At 38.8% G+C, this 18,117-nt stretch overlaps 1 protein-coding gene across 1 annotated transcript in view; it reads right to left on the minus strand.

Moving 5' to 3' along the window:
* The window catches only part of MED27 (mediator complex subunit 27), a 178,613-nt gene that overhangs the window by 106,513 nt on the left and 53,983 nt on the right, over positions 1 to 18,117 (minus strand). The window contains exon 3 of the mRNA XM_084649743.1: positions 4,900 to 5,030. Within this exon, the coding sequence (XP_084505869.1) occupies positions 4,900 to 5,030 (131 nt within the window). The remainder of the gene's footprint in view (positions 1 to 4,899; positions 5,031 to 18,117) is intronic.

The following is an 18,117-nucleotide window of genomic DNA, read 5'->3' on the forward strand; positions in this document are numbered from 1 at the left end:
AACACAACCAAAGTGGCTTGGGCCCTAGTTGAATGAGCTACCAGTCTCTGAGGTACTCCATACGCTGCAGTACTGTAGGAAGTAATCCACCTAAAGACTGTGTGCATGGAAACTGCCTAACCCTTTACTTGCTCTGCATAAGAGACACAGTCGAGAGGAATGATTAAACAGCTTAGTCCTCTCTAAGTAGAACGCCAAACATCATCTCACATCCAGTATATGATGGAGCTATTCCTCCGTACTCAAATGCAGTTTAGGATAGAATACAGGTTAATATATGTTTGGTTAAGGTGAAGCCGTGACACCACTTTTCACATAAATTTTGGATGCTGCCTTAGCACCATATTTATCTTTAAAAAATTCTGTATAGGGAAGTCCTGCCATGAGAGTCTGCAACTCTCTCACCCTCCTTGAGGGAGTTATGGCTATGAGTAAAGCTGCCTTTTGGCAAAGAAAGGACAGAGAGCAGGTTACCAAGGGCTCAAACAGAAGACCCATGAGAGCAACTAGCACTGTATTAAGGGCCCAGAGTGATGCCATTTCTTTAACAGAAGGGAAGAGACAGACTAGTTTTTTTAAAAAATGTACTTACCTGGAATTTAGAAAAATGGATTTCACACACTTGAATGGAATACATATCTGCAACCGCTCAAATAACAACTGGCAATACTTACAAGCCACTTCATAGAGTATGTAGCCCGCCTTTTAAGTTTAGGGATTCCTGATAGTTTGTACACCACATGCCTTTCCCATAAGAAATAAATGATGGCTTCACTAAATACATGGTTGTTCCTCCTTTTAAACAGATGAGAAACCTTCAACGTCTTACAATACTCATCCACAGCCAAATTTATAGCCATATATATGTCATGCTGATGCTTCAATATGTACATCTTTCAAGAGTAATTAAGACTAACCCATCCCAGCCCAAACTCATGTAAAAAAGTATGAATAAATCTACCAAGTTTGTTTTCCTTGCAATTGTTTGTTCCACTAAGAAAAAATATTTTAGATTACTACTTCTTTCCATTGGCAGTTTTCTAATGAACATTTATTCAAATAAATGGAATATTCTATATTTTAACCAGCTACATTTAGCTGCACTAGAGAGGCATATTCAGAAGCCTTTCTGGTCTGCAGCTCAGAAGTGTAAGGATTTAAAAGACCAAAGGGGTTATTGAGTAAACATGCTGTTGCTAGGCAAAAGAACACAGGTAATAGGTTCTGGTTGAAATATAGCCTACTAAAGTAGTTTAGAAACCCTATAATAGTTGGGCTATTTGTGATTTGCTGTAGCACACTGCGCCACCACATCTGGGAGACTCAAGTTTTGAATTGCCAGCTTCACAAGGGAATGTAACTGCTCCATTTGCTACTAATTGGATATAATTAGCCTTTGGGATACACTGCAAGCATGAAAGGCCTTCAGAAAATTCTTTATCCATGTCATTATCCATCTTATTTCCTGAGCCGTAGAGTGGTAGTTTCCTGGCATTCCTCTTCTGTCTGACATAGATTACTGCATCAGGATAGAATTGTACCTGAATTCATTAAACATCTGGTCCTCACCCTCAGGAATTGCTCATTTGAGTTTTCAACAAAGTTCTGCGGGAATCCAGACTGCCTATAGTCTGGCACCAAGCGAAGGTCATTGTCTTGCTGAAACCGGGGAAAGACCTACACTTGCCTTCAAGCTACAGCCAGTTTCACTTCTAAGCGTTTGCTTTAAAGGTCCTCGAGTATCTGCTTGTGCAAAGAATTTCATCATCTGTGGAAGGCAGGCTAGCACCAGAGCAAGCTGGTTTTCACTGCAGTCATAATACATGTGATCAAGTTCTGGCACTTACAACTTTGATCAAAAATGGATTCCAACATAAGCTGAAGACTGGTTCAGTTTTCCTTGATCTGACCATGGCTTACAATATGGTTTGGCACATGGGCCTTTTGGTGAAAGTGCAAAGCTAGTTTTATCTCCCCGTGCATTAAGAAAATTTGAAGCAATGCTACTGCTCTGAATAACATTTAAGTGTTACTGAATCCCTAAAGACAATGCTACTAAAGACCTGCAACTTAATATTTTTGCTGAAATAAGAATATTTGTCAAAATAAAAAAAAATGCTTATTTGTTCAAATACACAACAGATACAAGATAACTGAATTTCCATGGCATAAATAATAGCAAAGTGGTGGGAAGAATTCTTCACTTCCTAAAATGCCTTTTCAAGGAAACATCTTGTTTGTGCTAAAGATTCTTCCCATGCTGCTTCTGCTGTTATGAGGAATGAGGAAAAATGAGAAGGGAGAACTCATTATACCCATGAAACTGTAGCACAATTGGGACAACGTAATCCATTTGTCACACCATTTTTATACTTTGATATAAGATGTCACATTAAACATAACAATGAACTGCCAAATACAAAAATATCAGACAGAACAAGCACATCAAATATTGATTAATTAATGTAGCACAACATGTAGTTATCTTAATCCACGGAAACGCAATTATATGTTCACTATTAGAGAAACCAGGATTACTGGAGATTGTCTGCAATAGCACCACAGCATGTAGTTATATAATATGCATACAATAACCGAGGCATCAACTGATCTCCCAACATGCAACATATTTGAGTAAGCTTCCCTCTCCCCACCTCAAAAACCTGAGAATATTTGAGCACCTGGAAAGATAGAACACAGAGGAAAGGTTCGCACCCCAACGGGAAAATATTAATAATGTACCCTTTTATCTCAATAATCCTTTAACTGCTGCAATTTATTTTGTTGGCCATGAATCACTAATCACAGGCAGGAAGGAATCTGAATAAGAGATGTTCCCAGGGTGACATTACTATGCCAGCCACATTTTCAAACAACTGTATCTTTCAAATTGCCAACAATTCAGACACCTCTTAAACTTGCCACAATTCTGTTCTCACCACTGGCCAAAGCAGTTAGACATCCAGACGATGGGCCTGATCCAGCCCTCATGATGAATTTATGTGGTCCATGGGAAATATTTAGAATTTGCATATACCCAGCTTCCATTGGGGGGTGAGGAGGGGGAATTCTAGTTCTCATGATTGAGAAGAAAACCTTCCAAACATGAATCAAGTATGACAGATGCAGTACAGTCTGAGTCTGCGGACAGGCTGCAAGAGGTGAACTTCCCTGCCTACCAATATAAAAAAAAAAAATCCTCACTGGCATGTTGATTCTGAAGCCTAACAATACAAAGTGTAAACATTAATTTTTTCATTGCTTATTTTAGGGGCAGAATGGGGTAGAAGTAGGAGTAAAGCCTAAGGGTAAGAGTGTGGCAATTGGAAGTTGATGCAGGAAGGAAATTCAGAAAGAAGAAACAAGAAGTGACACAAGAACAGTGACAAGAGAGAGAATAGAAAAGTTAATGAAGGAAGAGGGCGGAAAAAGTGAGGTGGAGGAGAAGAGAAATATAGCTGATCCTTAAGGTGAGCATATTTTCCAACTGAGTGATGCTGAACGTGGCAATAAGGTATTGAACAAATAACAATAATATGACTGTAACAACAAGTTTAGTTACTACACTAAGGCTCTATTCAACCCATTATATACTCTGATCACATTTTCAGGCTTCCCTCTGCAACCAAGAAAATAAAAAAGGTTAAAAAAAAAAAGAGTAAGCTGAGATTTTCCCGTATCATCGGATTTCAGAAGCTGGGGCTATGAGGAAAAACAACAAACGTCATCAGACTCAGAATAAAATTGAGAGAATTGGCAACACAACACTCTAGCCCATGAACCATAATTAAAAATGGAATTTGTCTCTCTCTACCAAATAAATTTAACTCCTCTGCCAGAAAAATAATCACATTCAACCAAAGTCTACCCAAGTTACCACCGCAGTCCGAAGTCAATGCAGTAACACTGATACAACAGAGTGATATTTGGCTCCACATCATGTAATTTTGCTAAAGCAGCCTTTTTAACTACCCTGCTATTGATATATTGGTAAGAAGATAGAACACTTTATAGATTTTTGAATTACTAGCTGTTTAAAGTTACTATACAAGGAGAAAACTCTGCCGATTGCTCTCATTTCATTTTATCTTAAGAAAGCTTGGATTTCCTTTAGATCCAGCACTGACTCAGTGCCACAGACTCCAGTGACAGAGATGCAATACAGTATTTATACATCAGTGGATCTTGTTCTACATGAAAGGCAGCAGTCCATTTTTACCAGCTACAAGGATGGTTAGTACCCTGAATAATCACTTAACACTTAATTTCCTAATATAATACTTTTCTTATACATAACTAAATATTTTAAACAGTTTACTTATTTATAAGCCTAGTTGTGGGTATCTCGGTGTTTCTGGCATTGCAACACAGACTGCCTAGAGTGCTGTTGTCTATGTCCTTAAACATTTTCTAGGTGTCCTCTTAATTGCTTGTCACCTGTAAAGGAGGTTTCAATCCAATGAAAAATTAACATATGGTGAACAGATGGACTGAGAACAGGCATTTGACAAGAAAGTACTAGCACCAAAGACTTTTTGGCTCCAGTCTTTTAGGACTTTCTGAAAAGACCTACTCAAATCTCCTAGTCACTGATCAGTTAATGAAGAATCTTGCTTCAATGTCAATCTGATCTTGCAAAAATACTTTCAAGGCCATCTGGAAAGGAGAATTCCTATAATTCAGATTTGTTGTTAGAGTCCAAAGTAACTTTCAGGGAGACTGACAGGCAGCAATTCATTGTTTTCATGGTACCCATAGTCCCCATCCAGTTACTGGTCTCACTCCTCTATAGAGCAAGCCCACAGCAAAAGCCTCTTAATATTACAAGGTTAATTTTTTAAATTAAAAATAAAAAACATCACACAATAAGAATTCTCTCAAAAATGTTCCACTACTCACTGAGGTGGTAAAACAAGAGTTGTAGGTTGGGCTTTTGGTCTCCGTTTTGCAGATACTCCCATCTGGTTGGCAGAACGTTTCAAAGACTGTTGATTCAAAAGGCCAGACGCTAGCCCTGCATGGTACTGCAACTAGAGAGCAAAGTGAAATCAGCAGAGAGACAGTGCCTTAAAAATCCTCCCCTTTGCCCAACTGCAATATTCTGTACATCTCAGATTTTCATCTCCTGCATCCTTAGTAACACAACAGCTACTTGCTGCTAGTAAGATAGCAACTAATACTTTGCACATTATAGCACCATCCATACAAGCACTTTATGAACATTAAATACAAGTTATACTTTACAACAGGCCCATGAGGAAGGTAGATATTCCCATTTTATAGACAAGGAAACTAAGCTACAGAGGTTAAGTAACTTGACCAAGATAACACAGCAGTTGTGCAGGTGAGTCAGTAACAGAATCAATATTTCTTGAAACCCAGTTTTGTTCATAAAACCGTAGAACATTCTCTCTCTCTCTCCAACAACCATTCGGATTTTTTTTCCTATTTGAAGTCACCATGCTAGTTTTATAGGAGGCTTTATCTATGTGAATGACCTGTGACCAATATTATAATTTCTGCTAGACTACTCTTTTAGGCTTGAAAGCAGAGCCCATGATATATTAAAAACTGTAGTGTTTAATAAGCTACAGATACAAACTAATTAAGGACAGTATGTTGTGTCCAAGTTGACCTAAATCCTACAGAGGCAGCCAATTTTTCTTTAATATTTATTTCAGATGCAAGGAAAACTGATCCCATAATTTGCTGCTCTGTGCAGAATAAATTTGTGAACCTGGACATAGCTCTCATTAATTTAAGGAAGTAATATTTTACTATACAAACAGATATAACAATAATTTTTTATGAATGGGTAACAGATCATACACAATAAACCAAGAGATTCAGGGATCCTTAAAAGAAGAGGATCAGGAAGCTGGCTACATTAGGAAAATCTGGCTTTTTTTCCCCCCAATTGCTTGCACCTGCTCATTTTGCAAATGAAAATTTCATCTGAAGTAGGTGTCTTCCCCAGGCATTTATTTTAGTTGACAGTGAAAGACAATATGTGAAGGATGTATGTGAACATGGAAGACAATTTTACTGAGCTCATTCTCAGATAGACGTACTGGTGTCTTTATGGTGAAATCAAATTATGAAATCGATAAGTTACAAATTAACCTTAACACTTCTTAAAACATCCTGCTCAATGGAGGTTCACCCTACCCCAGATTCTGAAGTAAAAAGCACCAGATATTTATCCAATGTTAGCCAAGTGGAATTCTTTCCATATCTGTAGCCCTATATCAGTGTTTTGTCAAAGTGTCTATACATTTGTTTTGAAAAGGTCAGCTATTTTACAATTGAGGGAAACTAATCCCATGACCACCACATAAGAATGTCATAGGTTCCTCGCCATAACCTAACAATGTTCAGAAAATAAAATCCACTTACACACCACCGTTCTACAGTGTTGTGACTGAAAATGAAAGAAACAAAACCAATTAAAATTATCTCCTTGAAAATTACTCTAAAAATGAATGAAGCTATCCAGTGAGCCAATAAGACTTACATGTCAGTGTTCAGAGCATCCTTATTGCTTTTTTAACAGCTTCCTGATTTACTTGGTCGATTTGCCATGTGATTTATAGAGCACTATGACACAGACAAAGATGTATAGCACTCTTAATAAAAGCAGAACTACTCTCAGCTAGGGAAAGGGAGGGGTATCATATTGCTCTAACAACTCATCTTAGACCAATGAATTTTGCTCAAATTTGTTTTTCTCCTACAAATTTCTTAAATGGGAAATCAATGAACGAAAGGGACACTACAAGTTTGAAAGACAATGTTTCAAAATGTCAGAGGCTTAGTTTTCTATCTCCACTACCAGAATTTGCAATGAGTGCAACATGCACAGTATTTTATGGAATTAAAGGGAAAGACAGCTTGGCAGGAGACCCCTTCCTGGCTCTAGGAACATTCCCTTCCCTTTTCTTCATTGCATCTTATTATGATCAGTGCAAACTCAGCCATTTTGTCTCTGCTGACACTACTCTGGAAGAGTTATGCTCACTGTGCAGAGTGGCATGACTGGTATTTTACCCAAATGACATCATTTTGGCCACCTGCTCAAAAGAGAGAGCAAAAAATAGTACTATTACAGATGAACTCTTAATATTACCATTTTAAAATGTGATACCTATTCGGAGACCTCCTGGTATATTTCACACTTAGGGGCCAGGTACAAGAAAAGTATGTACCCTTTTTAAAAAATTAGTATTCCAGAAAACAAACTATGTCCTTGAATGCTGACTCCCAGTAATTCAGTGACTTTTTGTTTATTGTGTACACACACACACACCCCCACCCACCCCATTCTACACTTCCAGGAACACAGACCCAACTGTCAAAAATCTATAAGGGCCCATAAATTTTTTTTTTTTTTAAATCTTTATAATGAGAGAAAGGGTCAAAGTTAATAAAACTGATAGGAAACTCCTGTCCAATATCATTTATACATTATTTAAGCATTACATACTGTATTGTACACAATGCATTTTTGAACCAAAAAGACTGGGAAAATGTTTCCTTAGTCACAGGTCTGAAAAACAGAACCAAGGCTAAAGGGTAATTCAGATTTATTACTATTTACAAATACAGGCATGAGATTTAATGCATAATGTGGTATATACACATAAAATGTACACTTTACAATGCACACATTTATCTCCTAATGTTCACGAGAGCAACTCTTGTTTCAAAAAGGACGACGGAAAGGTCGATAATAGTTCTCTACTTTTCAGGATAATATGTTCATTTTATGGCATGGTCAAATGTGAGCAGAATAAAGGACTGGGGGAAGGGAATACACCTTTTCATCATATCTGGTTATTCTAGGTTTTCTGTTCTGTTACTCCATCTGCAGTTACCCTTTCTATTATTCTGGTTTCATGGGCTTTTTAGAAAGTCCCTTATTCCCAGCACGAAATTATTACAGTACAGTTATTATAGGAGCTAATTAAAAAACTGCTAGTCATTCTATCATCAGAAATTTCCTGTATCGGAATTATCCTACAGATGGGATATACAACCAGTATTGTCAACCCCAACTATTCAAAGGTCAGGAGTCAGACCTTTTAAAAAAAATCAGGTTTATTTACTTAAAAAATTTGTGGGGTTCGTTTATTTGCCTTGTGGTCTCTGTGCCTTTAAGGTGCTGTCAAGAGTTTTATGCAGCCATGAGGGCTAGAAATTCTCTAAAGAAATATGAGATTCTCTTGCAATTGCCTGACTCCAGGAAAATTACATTTAAGAAAGACATGAGATTCACAACATATTAGAATTAGGTAATGAGGCTGTCTTTAATGACCGGCTGAGATAATATTTAAGACAGTGCAAATATATATAATTTCACATAGTATTACTCCATTGTTTTACTGCTTTGCCTGTCTCTACTTGTTCACTCTGGCATGCAATAGTTCAACGCCTTTATTTTGCTCTCAGTATTACTACTATATAGGTGATACAGGCCACAAACACCTCTGTTGGCATACTTCCAGCATTTCTTGGGGGGGGGGGGAAGTGCTTTGAAACACTAGTATAAATAGTAATTATTAGTATTACTTAAAAACAAAATATTGAGAGAATCATAGCCTTCACATTAATAAACTGTAAAATACTTGCTATTAGTTTTACTCGGTTTAAAAGCCAAATCACTATCTTCTGGATGGTGAAAAAATATTTGGCTTCTGTAGCTCAAGCCAGCCTGGGATGTTTAACAGAAGACATAGGTCAAGAATGGATTCAATACAAATAGGGAGAGGAATGAAACCAGTTCAAGAAGTCTATGACTTGGTCCATTCACTCCTTCTGAGCATCATTCAGAGAGTTTGTCACGTGACTGAAAAGATTTCTGCCTTCACTCCTCAGGAAACAATGGTACAACCTGATCCCTTAGGGTCCAATCAGCGCTCAGCATTTACTGTGAGATGTGGAGTGCTTTCAACTCATTAATTTCAATGGAGGCTGAGCACCTTGAAGGAGTAGACCAATAAGCCGTCTCATGAGTTACTTAACTTGTTACATCAAAGATGTGACTCGAACGGATTAGTCACAGACGCTCTAAATATTTCATTAAAGGTATTTTGCATACGTACCGATATCATATTTCTCCAAATGTAACCATACTGTTTCAATAAAAACAGTCCCAGAAATCAGATGCTATGGCTAGACTGCCAGAAATTTCTTGTATTCTGATATTTTCAGTGATCACCACCCTCAAGCTGCTGTTGACAGTTACCGTTTAGCATTTTGCCAGCTAAATGTGTGCAACAGCTGTCAGATTAAATATGTAAGTTACCTGTTGTACCTGAATGTTGACATATTGGACAGCATTAAAAATCATCATCACATCAGCCACTCAGGATTCCCCATCATTCAAAAGCACTATTACAGCAACTCATCCATGTAACTTTCAGTTTTGGGGAAATCCAACTGGCTGGTGAGAAGCTAACCTCTTTACCACCAGTGAAATACTAAGAACATAAGTTTGGCCAAATAGGGTCACACTAATGGTCCATCTAGCGCAATACCCTGTCTTCTGACGTGGCCGGAGCCAGATGCTTCAGGAGGAATGACCAGAATAGGGCAATTAGCCAGTGAGCCATTCCCTATTGTCCAGTCCCAGGTTCTGGCAGTCAAAGGTTTACCATTAGGATCATATCAAATGGCCTTTTGTTTGTGTTGACTGCTGACAAAACAAGCCATTACACTCCACTTACTGAAGATATTATTTAGCTTGCAGAAACTGAAAAAACACCTGGAGCATTTGATCATGTCAGTTCACTGTGTGCAATAAATTGACATATTAACAATCCTTAGAATTATTTTTTGAGTAATTACTTTGCTTCAAAAAAAAATGTTTAAAAACAGAAAGCTCATGTGTGTTCGTTCTTATAACCCCAAGGTGACTTTTTCCAAAATCTTAATTTTAAATATTACAGGAACATATATGTATATCATATTTTAAATAAAGTGCTTTTGGCAGTGGGGGTGAGAGGGAAGCAAGAGGGAGTTGTTTTAAAAAGTATCTGGTTCCAACCGCCCTGAGAATAGGGGCTTCCTGGAAGCAATGACAGATCCTTATCCATCACAGGACTTTCTAAGACCACTATAACATTAGCAAAAACATGCACATTTCTCTCCTTTTAAGATGCACAGTACTTTGCCCCTCATTAAAATACTTCTCCCTTTCAGCTAACAAGGGAGTTTATTATGATAAAGCTGTAGTAGTTCTTTTGAACCCAGCTATGAGCAAGCCAACAGAACACTCCCTCGGTTTCATCTTTGCAGACGAACGCAGGCAAGAGAGAAGTTACATTACTTTAATTGATACGCTTTTAAAAGAGTATCTCAGATAATGAGGCCAGTTTGGAAAAAAAAATTCTAAACAATGTTTGATCATTTTAGTATAGCTGAATTCTCAACTTGGTCAAAACAGCATCAACAGACCAAAAGAGCAGGTTCTCCAATTTATTTACTTATTTATTTTCTCTTGCTGAACTAGGTTTCCGGCCTTCCAATTAACAGGAAAGCCAGACATCATGTATTTGTTCTAGATTTCCAACTCAGTTAGAACACTTTGTTCTCCTTTTCTTTTCTTTTTTTAACTATATTCCCCACACTCCTTCCAACTCACTAGGATGCCTAAGCAACAAGTATTGTACCCCACCTGTGGGGGTAATAGAACTGTTATCCCATTACTTTTCTTCCTTCAAATCCCAGTATTACAGTTGTCCTCTTTTAAAGAGCTGGCACTACTATTAAAATCTCGTCCATGTAACGGCTTCTATTTGTACTGAAGCCATATGCATAGTGTCATGGAACATTCTAAAGAGACCTACATTTGCTCCCCAGGCCTGCAGAAGAGAGTTGAGTGGGTCCTTTCCCAAGACTGGCAGATTGGAAAATGCTCTCTGAAATGGCACGCTAGGAAAACAAAGTTTGTGTCTTTCTCAGTCTGTGTTGTTTTTAAACATTGTTTATTTTAGAATTTCTCTCCATTATGTCTATTTCATTCCATTCTCTCTAAGCACAATACTTATGCTGTAAGTGCTGTTTTAATTAATGTCAGACTGCAGCCTTCAAGTGTAGTTTTGTCTCATATTTTCTTTTAAAAAACAAAAAAAATTCAGTATGGAACTCCTGATTCTAAATCAGCGAACTTATCAACCTTGTCCTTCCTTACTACTTTCAGAGACGGGTTAAGATGTTGGAAAGAAGGGGAAAATTGAGGGGCAACATAACTTCATAACCCACTGTAGTGAAAGAAATGGGCGACTTGCAAAACCAAATAAAACAGTATATTCCTATTACAAAAGCTAATTAGATTAGCAAAGGAATTCCAGTATCATTTCGTCCCGATATGCCAATATTTAATTGTTGACTGAAATGTCTCTTTATTTTCAGTCTAATGGGATCAGGCAGGTATGTTTAAAGAAAAAATAATAAAATAAAAACAATTAAGAACTTGCTTCATGCTAATTGAAGTAGTACAAGCTCCTCCTGATGAGCTGTAATTGGAACATTTTGGATTTTAATCTCCGCAATAATTCACCTGGAGCAAGTTTTTGAAGAGACTGAAAAAAACTTATATAAAGTAACAAAAACCTTATATAAAAAGTCACTATGGTGGTGAACAACAAGAGAAGTTCCTTAGCCGCTACTGGCCTTTCATTTAAGGCACTGGATCGGTGGTCTGGATTCAGTCCTCAGCTCTATTAAATACTTCTTTTACAGAGCGTTTAAGAGCATACAAAGGGGATAATATTTCCCCTTCTTGACTAGGTTACTGTGAGGGGCTCATAAAGGATGGTGATAGAGTCCATATATTTAGGTAGGCTTCCAAAGTTAGGCTCCTACCCAAATACTAAAATTGCAACATCACCCTAAGAATGCTGGACCAATAAAGGTTCTGTCCTTCATATGAGATATTACACCAAAGACTCCTCTGCTGGTCTCTGGTTTATGTCCAGGTAGAAGTTAACAAATCCATCGCACTTTCCTGAAAGCGTTGGTAATAGGCCCATTATCCAGATCAACTTTCCATCCCCATTCTGCCCCTAATAAAAAAGGTTGCAGTATCCAAGTCTGTGCAAGAGACACTGCTGATCATGCAGGTTTGTAAAGTGTTTTGAAATCTACTTGGTCATTATATTGGTAAAATTTAACTGCACTTTGGGATCATTTCAACCTGAAGAGACTATATCAAAATCACACTATTCTCTAGTTTAAAGAAACCTAATATTTACACACATCCAAAGAAGTGGGTATTCACCCACGAAAGCTTATGTTCCAATACATCTGTTAGTCTATAAGGTGCCACAGGACTCTTTGCCCCTAATATTTATGTTACCCCTTTGGTGTTTAGAGAGCATGACCCCTTTAAAAGTTCATACACAGGCAGAGGAATTGCTGGTTATTCCAGGAAGAGGAGAGGAGAGGAGAGAGAGAGAGTGTACGCGCGCACGAACCTCACACACTGAAGCAGTAGAGAACCAGCCTGAAGCCCAGGAGGGACAGAGCAGCTGACCTGGGACGTCCCAGGACGGAAGCGAGAAGAAGCACTGTGAGGACAAACCAGATCCAGACCCAGTATCACTGTCACCAAAGCTGTATGGAACTATGGAGTACTAGAGCTTGTGACTTTGCACGGGGAGTAAGGAGGGAGGCTGTAGCTAGTTAAGTGGGGAGATTTTCGCTCTGTGTAGGTTTGTACAGAGTGACAAAAGAGGGCACTGGAGGGGTTTGTTGGGGAAAATTTACTGCTGCCGAAGATGACCAGGAGCACCCAAGACTCGCTGCTGGACAAGAACTTTACCCAGGATTCCTGAACTCTGATTCTAGATGCATTGTTCGATGTCTATATTTTCATATTGTGGGCCTGTAGGTCCTCGTGTTGGATGTAAACCTTGTTTTACCGCTCTCCCTATCTTATCCCCCTGTTGTTTGTCTCCATTCATTGTACTGTTCTGGTGTGTGTAAGTTTACTGGGGGTGGAAAGGGTTGGAACAGGTGCCCCAAGGATGGAAGAGAGTTTCCCTGCGGCGTTGCTGAACGCACCTTTTTCTTGGCCCAAGCCACTATAGTTACATTTATATAATATGTAAACTGCATGTGGCGATACCCCATATTTTAGCCCCCATATGCATCTCTGAAATTGTTCTGAAAAAAATCATGCAGTTCTCAAAACTGTCAAGTTGTCAAGAAACTAAACTGATACTTACCTAGAAACACAGGTACAATCCAGTGGCATAAAGAAGAATCCCTGGAGGGTCACAAGTGCAAAAAAAGTGAAGTGAAGCTACCACAATCACCTCCAGAATTCAAGGGATGGGCTAGAGCAGTGGTTCCCAAACTGGGGTTCGGGAACCCCCGGGGGTTCGCAAAATGTTACAGTGGGTTCCCGGGAAAAAATTTCCTAATGGCGGACAGAGCTCTCCATAGGGACCCCGGGCAGCACGGGGCCAACAGCCTGGAGCCCCTGGACTTCCAAAGGCTAAACAGATCAAAGCAAGCATATCTATCACACTGAGTAGATTTAAACTTCAAGATTCCTTATAAGAAATGGAAAGAAAGCTGGATTTTTTTTGCTGTTTTTAAATTAAATAGGCAGCTAGTGTTGTTTTCAAAATTATTACAAAGAACAAGTTTAAGCTTTGTTGTAACGTACATTGTTTGCCTGGACTGCTCAAGACCTGAATGCTTGTGTAGGAGGAACTCTGAGTTGGCTTCTTAAATCCCTTCATGCTGTTTCACATCTGATACTCCTTGATGAAACGTAGGAGCCTTGTCTTATAACAGGCTTATTCAAAGTGATACAAGCTACGAACGTGAGATCTTGTAAGAGAGTTGCCGTTTTTATAATTTATAAAAATACTGTCATGATAAATAATAATAATAAATAGTGTGTAATAAGCATGTCAGAAAAACAAATGTTATATTTCCAAGATCACTGCTTTTATCATTTATACTCAGGTAAAGGAGAAAATCCCTGGAATATTCATTTTTAAGAGGGGGTTTGTGAGACTTAACTTTTTAGTGAAAGGGGTTCACAGGTTGTTAAAGTTTGGGAACCACTGGTCTAGAAACATATTCAGCAATAAAGGAAAGAAGAAGAAATCTGTGAACCTGAGTACATTTAGTTGGTACAGACGGTGTCACATCCACCACTTCTTAGCTAAATATGCAAGTGATCATATTTCATATTGGTTTTAGATTCAAAATGGTACCATTTTTAATTGCTTACTTTTATACATGGTACGTTTATATTTGTATGTTATTCTTAATGGATAACCCTACTATCTGCTGAGCTAAAAATCATTCATACACAAAGAAAAGCCATGTTCCCTTTTTAACAAAGGGATTCTTCTTGAAGGGGAAAAAAGGATCTGTAGCAGAGAAAACAGGTTGTTAAAACTGGATAAGGATACAATTAGCATCAACCTTCATTGCTACTACGGTCCCTTAAAAAGCCACTGGAACTTAGAACTGAAGACTCTTCTCTTATGTCCTGAAAGACCAAGATAAACATTTTCCAAAGCCCTAGAATTAATCTTTGAAGTCACAGGCTCAGGTGGCAGCTGTGGAGGTATAAAGAATGGTTTTCTGTCTTGGTAACAAGGAGATTTTGATGTCCTTGGAAGACAGAAAATCTGAAGAAACTTCATAAATGGTGTGCTGCGAAGAAGGGCTGAAATCAACTATTTATATTAAAATGTCTAGCTGCATTAACCTCAACGCAGCAGTTAAGCAGTATACTATGATCTGCAACCTTCCAGGAGGACTCCATCATTACAGCACACAAACCATTTTCATGAAGGGGGGGCAAAAAAAGGGGGGGGCCAGTTTGCATCCCATTTTCACCTGAAAGGACAATCTTCATAGGTCAGATTTTTAACCGTATTTAAGCACCTGGCTCAAGCCCTTGAGGAATTCCACCATGATTTCAACAATTTCCATCCCGCCACCAACCTCAGCCTGGTCCAGTCCACACAAGAGATCCACTTCCTGGACACTACAGTGCTAATAAACAATGGTCACATAAACACCACCCTATACCGGAAACCTACTGACCGCTATTCCTACCTGCATGCCTCCAGCTTTCACCCTGACCACACCACACGATCCATCGTCTACAGCCAAGCTCTGCGATACAACCGCATTTGCTCCAACCCCTCAGACAGAGACAAACACCTACAAGATCTCTGTCAAGCTTTCTTACAACTACAATACCCACCTGCAGAAGTAAAGAAACAGATTGATAGAGCCAGAAGAGTTCCCAGAAGTTACCTACTACAGGACAGGCCTAACAAAGAAAATAACAGAACGCCACTAGCCATCACCTTCAGCCCCCAACTAAAACCCCTCCAACGCATTATTAAGGATCTACAACCTATCCTAAAGGATGACCCAACACTCTCACAAATCTTGGGAGACAGGCCAGTCCTTGCCTACAGACAGCCCCGCAACCTGAAGCAAATACTCACCAACAACCACATACCACACAACAGAACCACTAACCCAGGAACTTATCCTTGCAACAAAGCCCGTTGCCAATTGTGCCCACATATCTATTCAGGGGACACCATCACAGGGCCTAATAACATCAGCCACACTATCAGAGGCTCGTTCACCTGCACATCCACCAATGTGATATATGCCATCATGTGCCAGCAATGCCCCTCTGCCATGTACACTGGTCAAACTGGACAGTCTCTACGTAAAAGAATAAATGGACACAAATCAGATGTCAAGAATTATAACATTCATAAACCAGTCGGAGAACACTTCAATCTCTCTGGTCACGCAATCACAGACATGAAGGTCGCTATCTTAAAACAAAAAAACTTCAAATCCAGACTCCAGCGAGAAACTGCTGAATTGGAATTCATTTGCAAATTGGATACTATTAATTTAGGCTTAAATAGAGACTGGGAGTGGCTAAGTCATTATGCAAGGTAGCCTGTTTCCTCTTGTTTTTTCCTACCCCCCCCCCCCCCAGATGTTCTGGTTTAACTTGGATTTAAACTTGAAGAGTGGTCAGTTTGGATGAGCTATTACCAGCAGGATAGTGAGTTTGTGTGTGTATGGGGGTGGGGGGATGTGAGAAAACCTGGATTTGTGCAGGAAATAGCCCAACTTGATTGTCATGCACATTGTGTAAAGAGTTGTCACTTTGGATGGGCTATCACCAGCAGGAGAGTGAATTTGTGTGGGGGGGTGGAGGGTGAGAAAACCTGGATTTGTGCTGGAAATGGCCCACCTGATGATCACTTTAGATAAGCTATTACCAGCAGGACAGTGGGGTGGGAGGAGGTATTGTTTCATATTCTCTGTGTATATATAAAGTCTGCTGCAGTTTCCACGATATGCATCTGATGAAGTGAGCTGTAGCTCACGAAAGCTTATACTCTAATAAATTGGTTAGTCTCTAAGGTGCCACAAGTACTCCTTTTCTTTTTGCGAATACAGACTAACACGGCTGTTACTCTGAAACCTGTTTTTTTCTGGATTCACTTATATCACTATAGGTTACATTTGTAGACTTCCACTTCTTGAGTAAATGAAATTTTCAGGTAAACATTACTTTTTTTATTCTTCAATACGGACAGGTCCTATAATGGGATCACCATCAGTCTTTACTTCAGAGTGGAAATAATAAACAGGTTATTAGGATGCAACCTATGTACATGAATATTTAGAGAGAATATGTTGGAGTTCACTGAAGTACTATTGAGTGTAGCACCCTTTGGCCAAACACGCATATGGATGACCACGTGGCTGCCCAGCATATTTTTTCATATGGAGCACAAATTTCTCTGCCTCTCCCTAAGACACCTCTAGTAGTTTCAGAAAACATGCTCCAAACAGCTCTGCTTTATAGCTTCTATACTCCAGAGACATTCATCTTGAGATGAAAAGATGTTGATGCTTTCTTACATTTGATGGCAGAGTTCCTTAGACTTATGGGTAAGGCTAAATTTTTCTTATGCATATTATTAGTAAAAGCCATGGACAGGTCACGGGCGGGGGACACAAGTCATGGAGGTCTCTGCTACTCATGGTTTCCTTGACCTCAGTGACAAAATCGTTGCCCTACTTATGGGTTACCTTGTATATTTTAAGTATCCTTCTCACTTCCAATGTGTTCCATGCTTCTTCCTTTGGATGAGACAGCCTGGGACATAATAATGGCAATACAATCTCTTGAAATTCATGAAAAATTAAGATGACTTCAGGAATAAAAGCTGGATTCAGCATCCACATCCATTTATCAGCAAGTAAAGTGTAGAACTGTGACTTACTGGAGAGAGTTCACAACTCCAGGATTCATCTGGTTATATGTAAGAACAATGCCATGCAGGTGAATCTTTTTATATCTTTGTGCCATGAGATCATTTTTCTTCATGCTGAGTCCATGGTGCTGGTCATGGCTGATATCAATCCGTTTTTACGCAGACTTTCAAGCCGACAGCAAGACTGACTTTCACGAATTCCAGGATATGTTGTACCTTTGCACTGAAACAGGCCTTCCGACATGAGAAAAAGTAATGCTTTGCACTTAATTAGGACATTAATGACTAGAATTCGAGAGAACAGATTATAAAACTGCAAAACTCATTATTTGGATACATTCTAATGAAAACTCATTTTAATCCATTTTCAATCTAAACTTCTGAGGATTAAAATTTACTTTTATACAATAAAGTCTGTGCAAAACTAATCTAGACTGTACACACTGGGAGAAACATGTGGCCAAGATACTCAGGAGTACACAGTGATTTGGGGTGCCTCAATTTTTAGAGGCCCTAACTGAAATGACATAAAGGGCCTTTATTTTCAAAAAGTGCTAAGAACCCAGCTCTAAAAGATAGGCCATTCAAAGGTGCCTCAAAATTGGGCACCCAAAATATCAGTAGTCACTTTTGAAAATCTTGGCCAAAAATTTCTCAAGCCTTCAAAGAGTTAAGTTATGAATGCTTTTAGAAAGGAAAACAAAATCCATCAGGTTTGATTGATAAAAGTGTAGTTTTTAACTAAAACTGAAAAAAGTGAAGCTTGGTAACATTTTTCCCAGCATAATTTGCTTCCTTTGCTTTTTCCCCACCGGGC

This window comes from Lepidochelys olivacea (assembly GCF_965140295.1).
Source record: "Lepidochelys olivacea isolate rLepOli2 genome assembly, chromosome: 16".
NCBI classification, from domain to species: Eukaryota; Metazoa; Chordata; order Testudines; family Cheloniidae; genus Lepidochelys; species Lepidochelys olivacea.